The sequence below is a fragment of the Aquila chrysaetos genome, chromosome 6, assembly GCF_900496995.4.
Source record: "Aquila chrysaetos chrysaetos chromosome 6, bAquChr1.4, whole genome shotgun sequence".
In the NCBI taxonomy this organism is placed as follows: domain Eukaryota; kingdom Metazoa; phylum Chordata; class Aves; order Accipitriformes; family Accipitridae; genus Aquila; species Aquila chrysaetos.
Genome location: NC_044009.1, coordinates 11,080,070 through 11,103,410, shown reverse-complemented (window position 1 = coordinate 11,103,410; position 23,341 = coordinate 11,080,070). Strand labels below are relative to the sequence as shown.

Sequence of the window (23,341 nt, the reverse complement as noted above, 5' to 3'; positions counted from 1 at the left end):
GAAATTCCTTCTGAACACAAGAAAACATATTTTTTACTGTGAGAGTAGTCAAATACTTGAACAGGTTGCCCATATAGGTTGTGGAGTCTCCATCCTTGGAGATATTCAAAACCCAATTGCATATGGTCTCGGGCAACCTGCTCTAGCTGACCCTGCTCAAGCAGGGACATTGGACTAAATGACCTCATGAGGTTCCTGCAACCTAAAAGATTCAGTGGTCAAAACTTCTCAAGGATTTTTGTAAGGTACCTTCCCTTGCCCCCAGTTTCATTACTTGTAATACACACTGGATAACTAAACCACATTAAGCTAAAGGGAGTTCTTCCATCAATTTTCTTTAAGCTCTCTTGGGCTTGATGAATATCATCTGTTTTAAAGATAATTAAATCATCGTAAACCATCTTCTGCTACTTTTTTTTCTGCTTGGATCTAAGGTCTCAAGCTTTGAACTTAATACCTTTTGAACTTATGAACTACGCAAGGTAATTGCTGGGAAAATAACTTAAAATGTCATTGTCAAATCTAATGGAAAAGAGAAGCAGTGTAATCCCCGAGAAGTTTTAAATTATTCCAACTCCATAAAAATATAAGAATTAAATGAAAAACACAATGAAGGTTGAAAGACCAAGTGGTCAATGACAAGGACATTGCAAACATTCAGTTTGCTTTCCTAATACAAAGTGAATCTCTTGGTGTGTCTTTTGTTCTAGCTGCCGCAACCCTATTCTTCTTAAAGGACAATTTTTCAAAGGAAGCACTTTGTTATGAACATATTCCATATAATACATGATATGTGCATCCCAGGCCCATTAAAACTCCCTAAAAATCTTCCACTTTTCCAACTTTATAAACACATGTTCAAGAAATTTAAGGTAATAAAAGTGCAAGGGAATGAATATAAAGTTAAGATAGCATTGAAAATGCTTACAAATATATCTGAAATAGTAAACAATTATACAAAGCACCATAGATAACTTCTCCTTCCCTTAGCTTTCTAGCTTCCTTTGCAATGTGGTCACTCCTCTATTTTCAAACACAGTTGCCTCTGGCTATCACATACTGTCACCATAAAACATTGTTAAAGGCACTGCCTCTCTAGCCTCAGACAGCTAACTACTGCAGTAAGGAAGAAACTATACAACTCTAGTCACAAGCATTTTTAAAAGACTCGATGCAGCTGGCAAGACTTCTTATCTATGTCTTTGAAATACAAAGAACAGAAAGAAAAAAAGATCATAGCAACGTCACGTCACAATACAAGGAAAAACAAACAATTCATCATTTTTCTGTGGAATGCTTCATAAAGAAAAAAAAGCTGCATTTCTTTGCTACTAAATTTCAGGTCAGCTGGCAGCTGATTTGTCTACTAGATATGATATATCTACTTCTTCAGGATACCTTCTCTGTAGTGGTAAGTTCTTAGGACACCAAAGACTTTGAAGACACTACTAAACAAGCTAGAAACGTCTGTTTACTCATCACAGACTAATGAAGAGTCCCTAACAGAAAATGCTTGAGAAGCTCCTAGAAGGATATAAGTAATGCACTTTTTCTTTAGGCAACAAGTGTCACAGGGACCTGTCTGGTTCTAAAAGGTAGCTGAAGAGCTTGGGAAGCAGAAGCAGAGCTGAAGAACTTCCACAGAACTGCATAGCAAAGCTGCCTATCTGGACAGACCAACTCCGATGAAGCTGTGCACCTCGATCTTTCTCCTAAGATGACAAGCAGTTACAGAAGAAATTTTTGGTCCTGCACAATTAAAAGGACAAGGCTCCTTCAACACTGAACATGACAGATCACCTCAGTTATCAAAGACTGACAGAGATGAAAATTGGGCATGACTTTAAGTAAAACTTGAGATAAATCTATTCTCAAGATCTCTTCCAGTTTACAAGTCCAACATGGGATTGTGGCATTTCTCCAGTGTTGCTCATCATGGTAATGGTTACTGAAAGTAGACAACAAGTTTGAATCACTGACGGGACTGTTTCATATATGAGATTAATAACAGTCTTGTGGAAAAGGGCATCTCTTCTGGAGGGAATACCTCAGTCATGCCCTTCAGAGACTTCAGTGTTGCTGGACAGACTGGTGTGCATCAAGGTGTCGTGGTTTAACCCCAGCCAGCAACTAAGCACCACGCAGCTGCTCACTCACTTCCCCTGCACCCAGTGGGATGGGGGAGAAAATAGGGAAAAGAAGTAAAACTTGTGGGTTGAGATAAGAACGGTTTAATAGAACAGAAAAGAAGAAACTAATTATGATAATGGTAACACTAAAAAAATGACAACAGCAATAATAAAAGAATTGGAACATACAAATGATGCACAGTGCAGTTGCTCAGCACCGCCTATCGACACCCAGTTAGTCCCCGAGCGGCGATCCCCCTGCCCCTACCCCCCCAGTTCCTATACTAGATGGGACTTTCCATGGTATGGAATACCCTGTTGGCCAATTTGGGTCAGGTGCCCTGGCTGTGTCCTGTGCCAACTTCTTGTGCCCCTCCAGCTTTCTCACTGGCTGGGCACGAGAAGCTGAAAAATCCGACTTTAGACTAAACATTACTTTGCAACAACTGAAAACATCAGTGTTATCAACATTCTTCTCATACTGAGCTCAAAACATAGCACTGTACCCGCTACCAGGAAGACAATTAACTCTATCCCAGCTGAAACCAGGATACAAGGATAGAGGTTAGAGGCTGAAAACAACCACACACCTTCAAAGTTTAGAATAAATCATCACATTTCCGTACAACTCATCCAGAGTTATCTACAGCTAGTAGAAGCTCAAAGAGATTATACTTGACAACACACCAAAGCCCCATTCCACTTTGCCAGATATGTACAGCTGGTCAAAACTTCATGCAGGCAGGGATACACTGGAAGGTGGTCGAGGCAGCACTACTGTTGATAACTATCCAGTTTATATCCTGGCAAGTGCAGAGCATGCCCAGCAGAGTGGAGCGACTTCCCCGTTTTGGGAATGGGGTGGAGTAGCAGAAGGTACCAGCCATGACCAAGCCAGCCTCAGCCTCTTCTGTGCTGGTACCACCAACCACGCAGAGTCCTGCTCCCCCTTGAACAGCACTGTGGGGGACACAGGTGTTGGTGGGGTGCCACAGCATGTCCCACTGACCAGAGGAAGAGAGAAGCCAGGAAGCAAGGGAGGACGACAGACTGGCTCGGCCCTGACCATGCCATGCTGGGCAGAAGCCAGCAGAAACCTCTCTTTCCTCCTTCTGGAGATGAAGGACAAACTCAGGGAAGAAAGAGAACAACTCTGGAGAACTGGAGACACAGCTTTGATGAAAATTAGGAATAAAACAGAGAAAGAAAAGAGATGATAAAGGCTCAGCTCAAAAACATCCAGAGACAGACGGCCAAAAAAGTGTTGGTCTTGAGTCAAGGACGTGGTTAGGAATTGAGTGGAAGGTAGGCGGTATGGAGTGGGTACATCGGCTGGGATGCTCAAGAGAAAGAAGAGCACTAGCAGAGAGGCATAAGGCAAGAGTGCATCCGCAGGGGAGTGTGCAAGTGGACAAGTGCTCGGAGACAAAAACATATTGCTGGGGGCTTGAATTAATTACTCGGAAATGATAACACAAGCCTTGCTCTTCTGGCTATCAATATGACTCTTCCCACGTGAGGTACCTCTTGGATTCTGATTTTTAACTTTTATAGACTGAGGAGAAACAAGAGATGATAAAGGATGATGGGGAGAGTCCAAGTTCTAGGGAGCTGGCAGAGCCTTATGCAGCAGCCAAAGCCTAGAAAAATCTCTTGGGTTTTTTTTCGCTGAAGTGATGAGACAGCAGGAAAAAAATAACTGTCTGAGGCAGCCTAGCTGCTGGAAGAACCACAAGACTGCTGGCCTCTGTGCCTAGACAAGAGGGAATGACCCAAACTGTAATGAATCGAAGAACAGGGACCGCCTGGAGGGGAAAAGGAGGGGGAGTGAGAAGAAAACACCTTGGCACCAGCAGAAGCTGTTTTCTTTCCCCCCTCTCCCAAATAATTGGAGTTATGGGCTTGATTATATCCGGTACACATCTACATATCACCAGATCTGCAGCAACAGACACCCCGCAGAACAACGGCTCCTGGCAAAATCACTTCACAGCATTTACGCAGTAATAGGTGTGACAATGCACAAGCACATGAATGCCAATCGTCTGGCGAATGCCAATCGTCTGGCGAATGCCAATCGTCTGGCGTCCTGCTAAACAGCATTTCATATTCAGCGACTGAGACACTTAGCAGGAATGCTGAAGGAGGTTTTCCGGGGATCTTTTTCAATACTTGTTATATCCAAAGTTACATCTGGGTGCTTCAAAAACAGGCTTCCCTTAAACTGTTCAAAGGTTAATAGCCCTACCTGAATGCTGTGCAATGCAACCTAATACACTGTATTTTTCTAATATTACAAATTAAACATTACATATGAAAAGCTACTCCAGGAGTCACTTGAGGCTAAACAGTTAATGCATTCCAAAAAAAAGAAAAAAAAAAAACCCACCAGGAAATAGCAAGGTTAAATTCTAGGTGTTAATAAAAACGTATACACCCAACACTGCTACACCAGACAAGTTGAGGCACTGTAGTCTGGTGTATATATGTTGCCACATATATGCCACAGCAGGAGAAACACCTCACTTTCAAGGGTATGCTAAAAATGGGGTTTACTCGGAAGAACCATAATTTGACCACAGAAGCTCAGTGTTGATCTGCTTAACAGTACACTTCAGCGCTAAAAGGGAGATTATCTATTCTAGTAAGGCTTCGTGAATTATACATCCAGGGGACTAAAGCAAAAACACTCATCTTCACTATGGAAAGGTAAAAAGTTGAGTTTTCCAGGATAGAATTTACAGAAGTCTCACTTGCGTATTTCTCTTTAGAAAGGGAATTGCTGCTTCAAGACCTACCATGCTGAAAAGCTAACTCTTTTAACTCAAAATACATGGAGTCTGCTCAGAGAACAGTGTCCTACTTTACCTGGTTTGCTGTTGCGACAAAAATACCCCCTCAAATGCTGGCCTCCAAATGACACAGAGAACCATGAGCATATCATGGTTCCTCTCTCTCGTATATAGAAGACTAAAATTTGCATCTTAAAAGAGACTGAAGTCTGCAGAGAAAATGTAATTGCTGAAGATGAAACGATGTCGGGATTGCTGCATATATTTATCATATGGCAAAACAAGCCCCCTCGCCCAGCAAAGCTCTTCCAACCATGGGGAAAAAACATTCCCGAGGTTTGAACGTTAAACATGCAAAAAGGTGGGACACGTGAACACACGTTGCCTGTGTAGTTTCAGGTCAGTGCTCCCGTGCATCTGTGTTAATGCATAGCTTTTATTTTCAGGACTGTTTAGTATTTACTGTTTTAAGGCACACGCCTCATTCTGATCAAAGGTTGCACAGAGCTCAATTAGCAAGAAGTGATTCAGTATCTTATCCAGAACCTCATTTAATGTCTCAAAACCTAGTTCTGAAGAAAGAGTTGTTGATTTTTACACACAGTTTTGCAGTTCAATCATTAGAGCACACAAGCACTCTGCAAGTATTATCATGTCTGTGTTCACGATGACTTGACAGCAGGCGGGGAGCAGAGCTGCTCCATGTCATCAAATGCACAGCCAGGCCAGAGATTATGAAAGCCCTGGAATGGAGAAAACTGGATGGGGTTTCAATACGATACGGCTGATTTCAAGATTACATGTTTTAGGTGTGCAAGAACACCTCTGCAGCTAGCAGCTCCATTTCCCTGCCCTGCAAAGGGCATGGAGGAGATGAGCGTGCCGCTGCAAGCTGCCTGCTGGCTGGATCTGCTCAGTGGGACACAGCTCTGCAGCAGAGAGGAGAAAGCCAATTCCCTGCCACAGCGTCAAGCTGTCTTAGCCCTAAGGCCCCTTCTTGCCCCCTTCCACTCCTTACGTGTCCTCCGATTTCTGCAACAAATGAGGGTGCACACCACCGAACAGCCTCGCTCTTACCCTTCTCTATACTACCTTCAGAGTCTTGTAAAAGACACACCACTTGATTATCAAAAATTGGATCAAAAAGATGCAAAAAAAAAAAAAAAAAAGAAAAAGAGAGCAAGACTTGCATGGGAAACTTAACTACTCCCATGTCCTAGCTTGACTGCTCAGTGTGGCAACTTCAATAATGCTCTTTTCATTCATGCATGTCTCTCTTGTCTCCATTTTTGGGGGGCGTTGTGTGGCTTTTGTGTGTGTGGTTTTTTCTCCTCTTTAAAGCAAATGCAAATGTCACCATTGGGTGACAACATGAACATCAGATGAGCAGGGCTGGAACCCTCATTTTCCATACAGAGCCTTGTGGTGAGCCAGGGGAGTCACTCAGGGCTCCCGAACGGGATGAACCATGTGCTTCGCTCTGCTCAGGCGATCCCCAGTTTGCTGCTGACAGCAGTAGACCAAGGACTTCAGAGCCCATGCTGTAAGGGTTCGCACCTCGGGAAACACACTCCCCTCCAGTCACCCCAAGGAGCCCTGACCCTCCTTCGGACCCATCCCACCCAACCCATCCCTCTGCATTCTCCTTCCCTACCCAGCCACCCGCCCTGTCCTCATTTGTCCAATTCCAAGTTACTGCTCCAAAGCCTCAGGCACCAAGCCTTCACAGCCGAATTCCTTAGATGATTATTCTTATTATTTTTAATCAGGAGCAAAACAACATATTTTTCCTTAGCCGTCTTCTTGGAAATAGCAAGACTTGTTTTGGCTGCAATCTTCTCGAAAATTTCATCTGATGTAGACACCTAACAGGGAAAGTTTAAGGCCAAAATCTTAAAGTTTGGAAAAATCACAAGCAATTGAAAACAGCCTTGTATTATTTACAGGAAATCCAACACAACCTTAACAGACAGTGCTGTCAGTTCTGCTAATAATTAAAAGGCAGCAATCTATTACATTATTTTTAGTTGCACCCTAACTCTCCTACACACAAGGGTCTTAAAATATCCGCGCATCTGGGAAAAGTCTTTTTCCATGTCAGCACTTGGATGCTATCCCACGGGATAAATTTGCCACACGCATACAGCGCTAGTACCAAAACCATTTTAACTCATTACTTATATAAATCAAACACAGGGAAATCGCCCCTGTGCAATCAGTTTAATTACACTCCCCCCCCGCCTGGCTCTGCTATGGATGTGATAGATCACAGCTCTAACAAAGCTGAAATTCAGAGTGCTGCGGGAGGACTTGCTCGGCTCTGGTCGCACACGCTCTCCAGCTCCTGGGAGGTCCAAGCGAAAGTCTGAATGAGTTCAGCGGGTACGTCACGGTGAAGTCTTTGGACGTTTACAAGCGTTGGCAACGGAAAAGCCTTAAAAACCTCAAACAAACAAACCACCAAGCTGACATTTATTTCTGAACAAAGCAACCCTACCTAGTGCCCCGCGTCTGACAATCCTAGTCACGAAGTGTGTTTGGAGGGGGATAAGGGAAATTTCTATGGCAGCAGCAGCTCCCCACCACCCCGGTGTGTGGGGCTGAATGAGGTCCAGCGCTGGCACATGCAGTGCGCAGTGGCAGCTCTCCAGAAGTACATGATTGACGTCAGTAACTTGTGTAATCATCCTGCCTTAGCTCGAGTCTAAAAACAAAGTTTTGGGGGGTTGTGTGTTGGTTTTTTTTTTTTTTAATCCAGCTCTTGTAGTTGTATTTTCTCATAGGACTGGAACAGTGAAAATATTTCGAGAAACCTCCACCATAAATTAAACTGCAGCAATCTGAAAGGTCCACTTGCCATCAAACTTGTCCTCTTGAGCCTGAAATCTACTACTGGATTTGCTTGTTTCTTAAAGAAAGCCACTGCTGGAACTCCTTGAGAAAAGTCTTTAGAAAGCCTCAAAACAGTATAAATCAGAGTCAGAAAAATATCACACTGATTAGGATTGATTTCCCCCTTCCCTAACAGCCTTTTTATATTGCAAGTCTAGCAACAGACTGTGCCTTCTGAAATCCTGGGAGAAAACCTCAGCTGGGGTAAACGTCACAGCTCCACCCATACCACTTGTGATCAGACCTCTTGTGCATAAAAAGGTGAAATTTACCTTCCCAGAGGCTAAAACATCAGGACAGATTTTGTCTTTTTTAATGCATACTCAATGCAATCACCTCAAAGTAGCTTTGTTTCAGCTTTGTTGTAGTATTGGGATGCCCAGACAGATGACTTTGGCTATGCAGCAATTGCAAAATCTGTGCACTGATGAATGGTGCTCTGCAACGTTCACCTGATGTCCTCCAAGTGATTTACAGAAAGTGAGAAAATAAACATAGTGCCTGCTTTCTTCAAAGCAATTTTTGAATCACATCTAATTAATCTTCAAAACAACCTCTGCAGGATGCACAGCAATACCGTCCTCATTTTCAGGAAAAGAAATGGATAGGACACTGCAATGCTTTACACAGGGCCATAGTTAAAAGAATCTGGACTGGAGATGGGAACAGCTTTTCTCTTTCCAAAGGTAATTCCAGTGAAAAGTGCTTCAGTAAATCTGAATATCTTTGCTTTCAATTATCTTCTGGCATCGTGTCTAAAATCCCTCGCTTTTTGCTTTTTTCTCAAATCCATGTTACTGGTCCTTCTCCCTTTCAAACTCAATATATACACAGTAGGTATTTGCCCCATATTCCTTGACAGCATTTTATGTTTTCTGCTACAAAACTGACAAAAGGTCCTGATGTGGATGAATGGCAGCAATGACAACTTTAAAAAGTATTACTGGAAAGCCAGAAATTTGAACTGTACTGCCTTTCCACCATCTACAACACAGGTATTGATCCTTGCCTTGGTGATGGATGTCCACATCCTTGTAAATGTATTTCTCAAAATCATGAAAAAGAGGTTCAAGGATGAAGGCCAGTTGGTTACGGAGGTCGAGACCACATACATTACCGTGCAAGAAACTCTGAAATAGTGTTGGCTAACGTTGGTATTGACGCTGTATGAGGAAGAAAGAGTTTAAAAGCATCATGCCTACCTTGTTGATGTGCAGTTGCTGTTGCTGGAATTGCTGTTTATGTTTCTCCAAGAACTGCTGGTGCTGCTGCTGGATCACTAACTGCTGGAGGGCCTGGGCGTTCTGGGGAAGGGGAGCAGACTGCGTGCGCCCCAGCGGGCGATGTTGTCGGAGTTTGTGTATTGAAGGGGAGACCCGTTCTCCACCAACCAGGGACTGTGCATGGAGGGGCAGTCCTGAAAGATACCAGTCTGAAGATAATATGGAGGAAAAAACAGCAGAGAAGAAAAAAAAGGAAGAAAGGAAGGGAGAAAACGGCTGTTGAGTAACTCTGATGGTGACAATGATATATAACGTTAAAACCAGCCACCTCGCCATTTACAGCTGAAGCATCCTTAAAAGAGAACAGATAACAATTAATTACTATTGGATGGAGTAATACTCTGCTTTCTTTTGAATTCTTTCTTTGTTTACTCAGAGACCCTATGGAAACATTTCATTTCTTAAAATCAGCAATACCTTAGACCCTTCCATTGCTCAGTGAGTGACATGAATTAAGATCACAGTGGTAGTTTGGAAAAGTTTAAGTCTTACAGCTTGCCTTGGTATAGGGAGTAATCCCAGGTTCATTTCTAAGAAAGCACCAACCCAAGCTGCCACTCCGCAGCATGCAGCAATTATACCTTACAGGGGTCTCACTGGATATGCTGAAGGGTGATGGATGCTGATGAAGCTGCTTCCCACTCTAGACCATGTAGGGAAGCAAGTCTGCCCTTAGCTGTGCTATACCCCACCCACAGAAATGACTAGGGATGAAAACTTCCATGTGATAAACCCCTGACCAGGTTTGTGTCGGAAAAAGGCACTCCCTTGAAGCATTTCAGGAATATGGGAACCATCAGGCTTCATTATTTCTGTAGAAAGAAAGTTATGAGGCCAAGACGACAAATAGCTAGAATTGTTTCCATCACTGTCCTGTGTATACATGCTAGTAACTTAAAGAAAACATAAAGTTATTTTGGGATAACTTGCGTTACTCACATGCCCTTGGCAATTTAGGTGTCTCTGATGACTACCATGTGAAATACCTATCTGAGCTCTGGTAAGGGCATGTCTTTAGGAAGTGCCTTGTCTTTTTAGCTGTTCTTGGGGTAAGCCAGTTCTTGCTCTGCTCTCCGAAAACATACCTTTACATACTTCTTAGAAAGCTGGGACATGAAAACACACCCAACACAAAGCCAAACCCAAGGGTGGAGGAGCTGAGGATAAGAATTTACTTTTGCTCACTTTGCCTTGGGGTAGAAAGGCATTACTAGCGTCTCCCTAATGTAGAAAAGACTGCACACACTTTTAGGAAAAAAGTACTCTTTTGCTTTACCTCTGTATAAAACAAACTAAAGACTGTGCAAATGGTCAGTAATGTTCAGAAATACTGCCCAGTTCAAGGGTCAGAGAAGTTGTATCTTCTCTTTCTTCAGTCTCTGGTTGAGAAGAGAGAGAAACTGCTCAGAAGTCTGCAGCCAGCTGAATACAGTGGTTTAGAAACACCTTGACATTTCTGTCCCAGGACATAACCTCCTTTTTCCACTGATTCACAGAACTGCCCCATGTGGAAGAATCTCACTCATTTGAAAGCTTCTCTTCTTGGGCAAAGATTTTCTGAGTTTCTCCTACCCTTTGGTTTTCTGAAAAGGATCATGTAAAAAGGTATCTTATTTTATAAATGCATGTCTCTATAAATGTGTTTGTATATATACACACACACATATGTCTGTGTGTGTATGAATAGATGAATAATTTGGAAAGATGTGGTCCATCTCCCTTCTAGCACAGTTCCTCTTCCCAAAAGTTCAAATTAAACAGCAGAGGAAGGGATTCTATCTGGTTTGCATAGGACACCTTGGAAGACTACCTTCCTCCAAGTGAATGACCAAGGTCCCCCTGTGAAAGCTTTCCAGGGAGACACCTTGTTCCTACTCAGGACATACATGTCAATGTGAAGGATATTATCTAGAGTAACCTGTCACAAGATGAACAGCAGACCTAAGGAATTCTGCTCTAGTTTCCCAAAACCCCCAGGCCTACCTTCTTGCACAGAAAGAACATGTCATTGTGCTGGATCATTTTGCAGCCGTCAGGAGACTATCTCCAGAGCTGAAGGCTATAAGCAGAATACTAATAAACTCCACTTTGCTTCCAAGGAAGTTAGAAGTACTAACTGTAGTTTGGCAGCCAGTCCACTTAGGGCTTTTGAGACCATGTGTTAGCTTGCTCTCTTTTAGTTGCTGCATCTGGAATGTGTGTTTCTTCTTGTTGCTCTGTTGTATTGTGAATATTTCTCCTAAGTGTTGGTTTATAACACGTTGTACTCACTTTGAAAACACTGCACATAGCAGGTGGACTAGAAGGAATACACTTGAAAGCAAACACAGTACCCTGTAACCGAGGGAAGCTTTGAGAGAGGTCGAATAGGAAACAGAACAGCACTTCTTCCTACGTGTGCTTTAAAGCAAACACCAGCACTAACAGAGAACAAAGTTTTGGTGATAGGATAAGAGGATAAGTCTTCTCCAATGGCTCTTCATCAACAGACCTTGGGCAAAGGGCAACTGGTGAAGAGCCATGCCATGACTCTGGGTAACCTCGTCATGCCACAGCAACCACGGCAGAAGGAGGCAACAGAACATTACGTAAAGGTTTAAGGAATCTGCACACACCACTCTCATGCCTCAGAGTGCTGGCTAAATACCACACTTCTGTGCTTCAGCTTCCCCTTATGTATATGCTTATAAGCTTATCACCCCACGTATATTCCTGGGATGTGAATGTAAAACCAGACATGAGCTAAACCAGTGAGCAGTGCTGTAATGCTTCAGTGATCGACATCTCTCAAGAGTTTCCATTAGAAATGGAATGAAAGAAATAAAAATCAACACATCTATAACTTATGCAGAACATCCTTTGTCCCAACATTACACACTGTAAACCAGAAATGCATCCTAAAGGGGATTATTGCTTTGAATCAACCCTATTTATAGAAATATGCCTTCCCACAGGTACTTAATTCTGAAAATATGACACAGGGAGTGATTCAAAGCAATTAGCATACTGAAAATGTAACATATACAAACAAATACAATCTGTTTGAATGCAGTTGATTTTGCCATGCTTTTGCCATTTATAATAATGATGAAAAGCAAGTATTTTAATCTGAGATTTTGTAAATGCATGCCTTTCATATAAAGAATAGAAACCATCTGTGATAAACGGGAAGGGTAATCATAAGACACAACGTTTTTGTCTCCACGTTAATCTAAAGTGGTTAAAACTCTAACAATACAGTTTTAAATTGTGGCCTACAAACTTACGCTTTACTTAGGGAAGTAAATACTATTTATTTTCATTCCACCAAAATGACAAGGCAGCTTTCCCCTATCTCTGCATGAGGTGGGTAACCTCTGATTTTGCAAATGTCTCCACTAACCAACGTATCAACGAACACATCCTAAAGGTTATATGTTATACCTACAGAATGCATATATGATGCAGTATCTCTTTGGTACAAGAGACAGACTTTACAAAAAAACCCAACAGATGTCACTTGCTCTCTTTCCCCAGCTGGGACTGAGTTTTGCACATTATCTACAGAGTGCTCACCTGTGACTAAGGGAGTTTGTGCAGTTGGCTGTTCCAGTAAGACCATGTGTTGCAGAAGAGGGTTATGTGCAGTTCCCCCATCTCTTTCCAACGTTGTAGTGCTCAAGTAGGGAGTGAGGTGAGTGCCAGGAAATAAAGAGATCCGCTGCTGTAAGGTTGGGATAGTAAGTCTCTCTGCATCCTGCTGTGCTGATCCTCCCTGCAAACACACAGTTGATGGCACAGTGGGTTAAGGGATAAATTGGTGCAAGCAACATTTCAAAGGCTGCATCCCCCCGCAACTTACGCTGGAAGGGCCAGTTGCAGGCAGTCCTAGTGTGATGTTGGGCAAAGAAGGAGATGTGTAGAGTGGCAGCTGTGTTACCGAGCCTTCACGATTCACAAGTCTGTGAGCCAAGCTGGTCTGGAAACAAAATCAAGAACATTGTCCTGGTGAGAGAGCATCCACAGATCAGATTGAGGACACAGTACGCTTGCTGTGAGAACACATCAGAAATGTACAGAGTGTGTAACTTCACTGCTGACATTGGAAATACTGAGTGGGGGAGCTAAGCTGTGCTTCAGATCCAGCCTAAACAAGCACAGACTAGGTACATGCCCCAAACACCGCCGCTGCTGTGGCCACGCAGGGGTGACGAGACCAGGATAACCAACACAGGGATGATCTCGCTCTGCAACTGCTGCCAACCTTGCTGCCCTACAGAGAGACCTTTTACAGTTTATTTGATCTTTACTGGGGACTAAAGATCACCCCTACATCCTCAGTGGTGCTCTGCTTCTGCTCAGTCTTCATGCAGTGCCAACACAAAAAGCTTTTGCAAAGATTTAACAGCTTACTTCTCCTTGTCAAGTGTTTGCCCTTTTAAAGCTAAAACAGATTACCTAAAAAAAAAAATCGCATTACAATGGCTGTTTTTCTCTTTCACAAATCACAGACAATATATGCTATTTACTAGTGTGCTTTAGCTTAAATCAGACTTCAAAATTTCATCAAAAAGCCTTAAGGTTGCATTTTTGTAGCTATTTCCTGATTTTCAGGGTGAAATGCAAGATGTACTGAATTATCTTATGGCCATTTAAAGCAGGAACACTTAAGTAAAAATGCCTTTAATTTCAAAACAAGATTGATTTGAAATATGCGCTAGAAAACCCATTATAAAAATTACAATAAACTGCCCGATCTTCCAGTTAGGAAACAAGTGTTCTGATCACCCTGAATTCTCCACAGGTGATTTTCCAACTTAAATAAAATAGAGTTTAGATTTCAAAAAGACTTTCTATACAATTTCTACTGTTTAACTCAGGTGCTATTGTGAAAAAAGGGATTATGATTAACTTAGTATTATACTATGGAACAATCTACATCAATATAACAGAGATCTGAAGAATGGCTTTATACATTTTAGACTTAAATTCATAGTCCTGTAAGTCAATGAGACTTGGCAGGTTATTTCCTTGGTTGCAGGGCTGGGCCAGGTCTGGATAATAAAACCCTATTTTTCTCCCTCAAAGACTCAAAGGTGAGACTTAAAAAAAACTTGCAGCAACCTTTTAGGGGGAAAAAAAGCGCACATAAGAAATAACATTGAAAACCAAACATTTTCTACAGAACAATCCTCAAAAGCAATCCTGCCTCAACTTATGGAAATTTAACAGGACCAGCTGACAGCTTTAACAGGACAACCCACCTTCGCACCTGAGGTTCGTGCTACCTGTGCAAGAAGGACAGGAGAAGTAAAGCCTTTCCACGACTGTGTGGGTCGCCATTACCAGACACTGGGATGCCTTTCAAATGCGCTCTTCGATGTGCCACTAACTTGCCAGTCATTCTCCCCATGTCCAACTGTGTCTAAATTCCAAGTGTTCAACAAAGTCACCTAGTTTTTATATGACCCTGTGCAAAGTTTCGTCTGCAAAGTGAATTTTTTCTTATTTCCTTTTGCCTTCTTGCACTTTCATTAATGTCATTCAAGCTTATTGAAAATATATTACAGATCAGTTCTCCCATCTGTTTTTAAGATCTCAGTTGACAATTTGCTGCCCTAAAGGAGGAAATTTGCAGGGAACATTTTGCTGTTCAGTGGTACTTGGTAAGGACATATGATTGTGCATACCCACATGCTTCTTCCAAGTAATTTTGAGCACTACTGGCAATTTTGCTTTAATTTAAATTACATAATGTTAGCATGCCACATCGAGAATAAGACAGTTATTGTCAGCAGAGTAATGAAATATTTTACTGATATCATAAATGAAACAAAACTACATCCATTTTTTCTTCGAACAATCAATACTCTGTAGTTGTGCCTCAAACTATCTCCTGGGGATTTGTTTTAAAAACAGTGAAGAGAAAAATGCAGCAGCTTGACGCTATCAGCATATGGTATTTAGCAGCATTATCATCACTTTAAATACACAGATCCCACCTACGGGTTGTACACAAACATTTTTTGAATTGCACAGAAGAGAACAATTTCAGCATGTACAATTTTCGTCTGTAGTCGAGTACTTTTTATAGTCTTGTATCAACTGCAACGGCAATGAATGTCATGTACCTTTCAGAGATGGAAAAACCTTTAGATTTAAAAACAGTATTTAAAAATAGATATTGCCTATTTTAAAAGGAGGCAGAGAGTTGTAATCTTTCCACACTGAAGGCAAGCATTGAAACTTAAATAATGAACTCAGATACCACCTTCCAACACATCTGAAATGGTTCAAGAGGTGACCTAGCAAACTAAGAAGCAAAGAGACATATTTCTCATTTAAAATAAAACACGAAGGTAAGCATGAAACACTTAAAGTTAGCAACATTATTTTTTCAGAAACATTTAAATATTTCTAAATATTTAAAAGTGGGAACATGAGAAAGCTTGCTCAACTGGTATCAAAGAAATCTCCAACACTTGGGCTACCAGGTAATACCACTTCTACTTAAAAAGATTTTCAAGAAACCAAAACCCTACCTTGCCCAGTTATTTTTTCCCAAATGAACTTATACAGGCAAATGGATCAGCTAGTATGACACAACATGAAATACTAGAACAAAGTGCAGTTATTTTTCCCCAAAACAAATGCAAAGGACTAGGACATTTAGCTAAGCCATTCAAGTACACCTGAAATGCTGGGAGGAGAACACTTTGTGCAACAGGTTATCGATGTTCTGTTTGCCATCACACAGTGATTTATGTTTCATTCTGTTCTGTGATGGCAATGATCCAATATACTTAACGCAGTCCTGGGCAGTTTTAAAACTCAAACTGCACAATTATTTGTATGTTATATTTTTCCTATTTTCCAAAAATTATAAAAAGGTGAAAAAACCTCTAGACATCATCTTCAGGGAAATGAAAACTAGATTTTCTTCCTCCTTTATGCATAGGTTGTTTGGAGATGGTGCATCAAATGCTGCTCTTGTTAAAATTCTAGATGAACACCCTTCTTTCCTTGCATGCAGCAGCATCGCTGTGAATTACCTGCTGCGGTACAGTTGCAAAAGAGGCAAAGACGATTCCCAGGGAAAGGCTTTGGCAGTATAGGGATTTTTTTCAAATCGTCTGTGCCACTCACACCTCAGTCTGAGCTACAAAATTGCTGCATTACAAGCAGTTGATGGAAAGAGTTTTTCTTATAGTCTGTGTCCATTTATTAGGTACTGGTGGTCTAGTCACAGATGATTACCTCAAATCATTTAGTTGAAAAATAAAATGGTTAAGAAGAATATTACAGCTTCACATTCACCTGCGTGAGCTAACACTGTCTTGTGGGAAGCTGACTGCCCTGTTTATATCGCAAGAAATTATTGAATTCACTACTTTTTCCATCAGCAGTAATTGGGGATTTGCAGTTTGCTAAGTATAGACAAGATTGACAGCTCCTGGATCAGCAAAACTGGTAACTTGGTGCTAGTCTTCCCAGGGCCCACACAAATGTACTTAAGATGTGCCCTCAGCTCAGCCAGTCTTCAGTTCTGCAAACCTGATAAATAACCCTGTGTGTAAGATACCTTTTTCCAGGTCTGCTCCAAACTACTAAATTGTCAGCATGCATCTCAAAAGCCATGTCTCTTTAGAGCAGCTTCAGCTCCTAGTGTCAAGTTAAGACTCCACCTTACACCAACTTAATCTTTACAATAATTGTCTAAATCTTGTAAAGTCTACAATAAACTAGAGTGAATATAGATGTGTGTTGGATAATTTGGCAGAGGAGAGGGTGGAGTAGAAGGCATATTGCCTATATTAAATGCTGTTATGCTACATTAGAAATAAAAATAAAGTGAAAATCTGTACAAAACTAGAAAGCAATAAGGGCTTACATTTATACTATAAGAAGTCCTTTTCAACTCTAAATGACAATTTGGAGAGAACAAGCCCAAGCCTGTTTTTACAGTCCTGATGTTCAGACAGACACTATATTCATGGGGAGAACAGCTAATGGTAAGCTGGATAAAAAGAAATGCACCGGTGACACAACATAACCACACTGGTTTTCTACGTGTAAGGCTTATGGTGGGAGCCAGTTAACATGGCCCACACCCCAATATCCGCCTTTAGAAAACCTTGGGTTTCCGTAACCCTGAACACAGGAGCTGCCATGTTGAAGTAAACTCCAGTTTACGCAGCCCAATACCCTGCCCTTGACATCCATAGCAGATGCCTCAAGTGATGGTGAAAGCTTATGGGATTCTAAGCTAGCTCATGGCATCAGGCACCAAGCTTTCAAATCTCAAAGTGGGGAGAAAAAGGTTAAATCCGTTCCCTTTAATTCAGTTCTGGTTTGGCCATATTTAGACTAACCTACTGCACACAACAAATTCACCCCATATACAATATATGAGAACAGACTCCCCAAATTTTAAAATACTTGCATTTGACCAGGAAACGCTCTTCATGCTTTACCTTGCTAAATCACTTTGTTTTCACTCTCTCCTCACAACAAAACCACTACAAGTTACCACAAGCAGCTTGCGAGCTGGCTCAAACTAGATTTAATAAACAGATAATGCATCCTGTCAGCCCAGATTGAGAGGTAATTCCCAAAGTCCGCTCCAAGTCACGATCTGGGTTGGTTTTTTTTTTTTTTTTTTTAGTGTGGTGCACACCAGTTTGTATGCTGAAATTCCTAAAGCTCTGCAAAAACTGATTAGAAACCCAAGTGTTAAAAATCAGAGTGAGGAAGGGCTCTGTACCTCTGCTTGAATACTTGTGACTGATCCTGCAATTCCGTTCTCGTTGCTTATGTTATTGGAGCTGTTGTTTGGAGAGCTGGGACCAGATCCAGGAGCACTGTTGCATGCAGAGTCTAAAAACACATCCAAAATCAACTTTTAGCGCTACAAACAATCTGCACGATGGTATTTACACAGATAACAACCCCTCAAGTTTTGTTTTGGAGGAAAGCAACCATCCTCCTCCCCATCTACCCCCAAAATCTTCCCGGGGCTCTTAAAATACTGACACTTTCAAATGGTCTGTCCAAGTACCTACTTAACATATTTATGTCTTCTCCTCATGGGGATTTCTCTTACAGTGTATTAATAACTTTAAACACAATTGGAAGATAATAAAAGACATGGAAGGCTTGAAGAGGCCAAACTGGAGGATGTCAGATTGTCCTGCTTCATTTTTCTAGAAGTGCTTCTCTCACCCTCTTTAGCCTATAACCCTAACGACACCCTCTCACCACTTATTGCATCAGACTTCATGCTGGAACAACCAGGGAAGTGCCTCAGTGTTGACATTTTCCCATGCAGGCTTCTGGTTCATCTGGATCTACTGGAAATACGCCACCAGGACCGAGCCCTCACACTGATCGTGCAGGAGAGTTGACCTCTGCTTTTACAAAGAAGCACCGAGATTTTGCCGGTGCAGGTGAGTGGGCATGTGTAATGTCCCCGTCCCCTGCAAAGTGCCCACACCGTGCTGGGTCCTCAGAGAAACATGACCTGCCTTGGGCTGCCCTTCACACAGCACAACAGCTCCCACAGCAGTGAGCTCCCAAAAACTGCCTGGGGACTGACTCACAAGGATGATATTTTGCCAGGATGGCAAATTAAATCATTTTAAGAGATGTAAAAGCTGCCTGAGTGACATGGGAGTGGACAGACAATTGACCATGGTCATGGCTGAGCACATTTTACAAAAATCAGGCAAAACTCTACAGGGTCCAAAACAGTAAATCTGTTTCAAATCACTGCTTTTTTTTTTTTTTTTTGGAAGTCTTCTCCACTCAGGCAGTAAAACACTTTCCCATTGGAAAGACCCAAGGCAGAGTTAATCCCCCAAAATAATTCTGTTATCACCTGAATGCTCAGAAAATCCTCTCAGCTTTGTATATTTTATCAACACGTTCCCTGTGAACTCACTAACCAGAACCACTGAGATGACCAGCCTGAAATCAAAGCCTCCCCATTAATGATACAGAAATAATAACAAACAGAAACAGCGCATGAAATTGCAACAGCCAGAAAACTTCCCTCAGAAGGTTTCTCACCTGGTGTATGGCACAGCTTCCAGTGTTTCTCCTTTTATTTTGGAAGGTAAATAACATTAAAACTTTTTTTCTGAACTTTTCTCCTCCCCAAGCACAGGATTTGCCCAACGCCAGAAGAATCTCCCAGCAGCTGCAATGGTTCAGGCTGCAGCAGTCTCATAATTGCTCTAGGATGCCCCAGTAGAAATAAAAGCCAATTGTTACAATTTGGGGGATTTAAAAAAATTATTTCTTTTGTGGCATTATTCTGTACATACTATTTTGCCATTTTGATCCTTTCAAGTACCTCTGGCAAAGTAGCAAAGAGATTTTTTGGTTTTTTTTTTAAAAAGGAAGCCTTGATGCTTTTTGTTGGCTGTGCATTTGGGGAGGCATCTTGCTATCAAGAACACTCAGCATGGAATAACACCCAGCTGAGCACCTAACACTGAACTTCTCCACAGAAAGCAACTTCGGAGAGTCTAGGTGTTTTGAAAAAATATTCTGACTGCATGGAAAAGACATGCTTTTTCTGGGACCATGTCATTAACTACAACAAATTAGATCTTGTGCATACTACCTAGACATAGGAAAAGTACCTAGCACATTCAAATGTATTCTTCAGGGATTAAACATAATTTCTATCCCCTGAAGTGGGATTTAAAAATTACTAAAAATTAAAAATTAATTTAAAAATTATTTTCCATTCAAAAGTCCCCTCTTACCATAACAACTCAGATATTTTTCTAGCCAGGCTCCAGGCTGGCTTCATGAACCATGCCCATGCCTAGTGAGAAGCAGGAGCTTCCACTGCCATTTCTGAAGGCATTACTGAGATCAACTGGTCAGCCATTAGACCCTGATTTATCCCCAAAGCCATGTGACATATAGCAATATATGAGTGAAGTATATTCAGTTTTCAGATCTGATATAAATTATGCTTAGCTCTTGAAATCATCTATTCCCTCTGCAAACACAGAGCAGTGCATAGCTACCCCAGGGTCTCTGGAAACCACTGGGGTCTCTAAAGAGAGCTCACTTTGAGTTTGTTTGAATGATGAGAGTGTGCCTTAAAGTGAGACAAGTCTGGAAAAGCTGTCACACAGTGGTACTTACACAGAGGCATCCCTAGATGGTGCTAAGAATTAACTTTATGGTAATCTATATAATCTAGTTTACCCTGTTCCCTCCTTACAAACTTTACTCCCAGAAGAATATTATTTTTCAACAAGAAACTGTCAAGTAAGTAGTAAAAAATATCAGATATATAGATAGATAGATAGATAGATAAAAAAATGCCTTACATTTTTCAAAACTTTGGCGTAATTACTTAACAAGGAACTATGGCATCCTGCCCAAAGGCTAAAACAAACAGGGGTTGTAAGGCATTTACTGCTGGAGGACGACAGCCGTGAATTATGGCCTCCCCATGGATATTAATAGGATCACTGTTGAGAAATTTTATTTCTCAACAACCTGTTGCTGAAGATCATAGAAATGCTTGGGAAAAAAAAATAGCACTCTGGTGGCATATTTACATCCATCTACGCATGTCTTAAAACAAACTACAAAAAAAGCTCATCGAGTTGGTAATGCTGTCTCAGTAGATAGGTATCCAATGCACCAATGCTGCTTATGCCCACCTGCCATCACCCACTGCTCAACTCTGCCAACTTCATCCAGGTTTTGCCAACATTGAGAGGCACATGAGACATCTAGACTACACAATTAACTGGATGCAGGAATAAATTTTGGAAAGGGACATCTCATTGAGTAAGTGGCTGCTGGCGCAGATTTGTTGCTTACCCGACGTACCTGTGACATCCAGCGGGCGCTTCTTAAGAGCGGTAACCACTGGACCATCTTTTCTGCGCAAGAGGGGGCTGCTCCGTCTTTCAGCAACTTTCTGCTTTAGTCTGGATCGTAACTTCAGATTGGGTTCAGACGCTGAACAGAAAAAGGAAAAGCAAAGAGTGTTTTGGCTAATATTATTTCAGTAGCTTTTTTACTTAATGCAAAGGCTGGGTTACAGGTTCAGCATTTGCAGAAGCCTAAATGAAATTAGTCATTTGATAGGACATATTTGGAACAAAGACTTCTTAATATAGTGGACAGGTACCAGTCTATGCGATACCCGAATTCACTGGCAATGAAAGTCAATAGCATTTTAATTAAAAAAAAAAAAAAAAAAAAATCATCCTGCAATGTCTTCTCTCAATGAAGACACAGACTTACAATCTGCTGTGAACTCATTCAGACTACTGCAGAGAGCATCATTCACATCCCCTCGTTTCCCATCTCTGCCCAAGTTGCTTCCAAGCCAGTGGTAAACCTAACTTACGGGATCAAAAAAATCAATACAGGAATTGGTGAGACAACTGAGATGTTGCTGTTTGTTCAGCGTGGAGCATCACCGTGGGGCTGAGACGCTATCTGTGATGTGTTGCTGAAATGGGCAGCTCCACACCCATGGAGTCATCCAACCCCAGGGTGAGCTGGCTTAGGGAGGTATACCAGAGGAGCGGGAAAGAAAATATGAAAATCAAACCCCACAACCAAAACAGGTGAATGTTTTCCTGCTGGTTCACCTCCCTGAAGCAACTCACCTTGGAGTCAGATGAGCCTGTGTCAACTGGAGCCAGTGTCAACTCAAGAAAAAGGGCATGAGACTGTGACCAGGGCCAAAGCCAATGCCAGGGAGGAGAAGGTTTGTTTATTTGGGGAGCAACTTGGTTACATCATCACAGCCACAAAGTTAAACCATATCTAAAAACACATCAAATACTTTGAAAATTCAGGGCTGCCAAGGGTAGGTGTGCATGTATTTCCTGAGACCACAGCCTGACTTTGTGTACATCATACTTTTGAGAGACTCTCTTAAAAACTTCTGCTGTACCCAAATCCTGAGATTTCATTTCTCCAAAAGTCAAAGCAGATCTCCTGGGAACCCCTAATGCCGCTGGGTTAATGACAGCTGGCAACACCAAACACGTTTGCATGGCACAGCTTATCAAGTTTTTATAAAGGTAATGAAGCCTTAAGTCAAGATTCCTCCTGCAAGACGATTTTCTCTGTAAACTCTGACCTCTTGAGTATACATGAAATATCTGCTTTGGCGCTTGAGGGCTCCTGCCAGTTATGAGATTTGTGAACTGGCCCAATCTTTTTCCTTCCTCAACCTCTTAACAACTCTGCAGCTTAATCCCTTTGAACCAGCAAATCCTGTGCTCTCACCATTAACCACCGATACACTCTGCTCCCTACACTGCAGGGCCAATAATCTACATTTCTTTAGAAGAATTAAAATAGGGTTTACAAACTGATTTGAATTAACTAAGTCTGGCTACAGATAGATTTCCCTACAGTTGGCTTTGACCACTGGGTCACGTAAAAGATCAAGCCCAACAATGTTAATTGCAGGGCTCAAAAATGAGAAGGCTGATGAATTCAAGATCAAATGCTTGAAGTTAAGCCATCAAAACAGTACTTTGATGAAACTTTTGTGAGGAAAAAAAAAATAAAGAGCTTTTCATGAATGTTTTGGACAGAAAAATGTCAGCAAGAGATAAAGGGAGCACTAAAAAAAAGTGTCAGACTCCTCAAGATGATGCTTAAAATGCAGAATGAAGTGCATTAGCAAAGGGGGAATCATCTTATAGGGCCATTTGCATATAAAATGGCAGGGGACTGAATACAAATCTGTCATTTGCTCAGAGGGCAATATTAGAAGAGTGGACTAGTTAAAATACAAGCATACGCTCTAACTAGCTACTTTATAAAGTTCTCTTCAAAACAGAAGTTGACTTACTATTTTAGAAGTAGTCTTTGGGTACACGAACATTCGGTACCTCATCCCACACCCTTTAATTCACAGCTTTAATTTGTTCCAAATATTGAGTATTAAAACTGTCTAGATGCTCCGGTCAAGACTTTAAAGAACAAATGGGAACGTGTCACAGCTAGATGCTGATACATCCATTTTAGATACATTTGCACTGCCAACCAGCAAATGAAATATAAGCCTATGCCACAGCTGTTGAAAGGATCTGTCTTCTGACAGAGAAAAACATGACAATAAAAACTGTGCTTCAGCACAAATTTTATTCATATGCAATTTATGCCCTGCATGGTGTTCATCTGAAGTATGTTTTCTGTTGGGAACAGACAAGTAATTGTGCGGCTTTCAAATACAGAGAACGAACTGGTTAGAAACACCTTA

At 41.5% G+C, this 23,341-nt stretch overlaps 1 protein-coding gene across 5 annotated transcripts in view; it reads right to left on the bottom strand.

Moving 5' to 3' along the window:
* The window catches only part of HDAC4 (histone deacetylase 4), a 265,600-nt gene that overhangs the window by 64,532 nt on the left and 177,727 nt on the right, over positions 1-23,341 (bottom strand). For 4 of the 5 annotated variants that reach the window (XM_030017328.2, XM_030017329.2, XM_030017331.2 and 1 more), the window contains 5 exons: positions 20,929-21,069; positions 17,840-17,952; positions 12,938-13,054; positions 12,652-12,850; positions 9,016-9,245 (listed from right to left, as the gene is read on the bottom strand). In XM_030017328.2, the coding sequence (XP_029873188.1) occupies positions 9,016-9,245; positions 12,652-12,850; positions 12,938-13,054; positions 17,840-17,952; positions 20,929-21,069 (800 nt within the window). The remainder of the gene's footprint in view (positions 1-9,015; positions 9,246-12,651; positions 12,851-12,937; positions 13,055-17,839; positions 17,953-20,928; positions 21,070-23,341) is intronic. The other variant, XM_030017327.2, reaches the window with a different exon arrangement.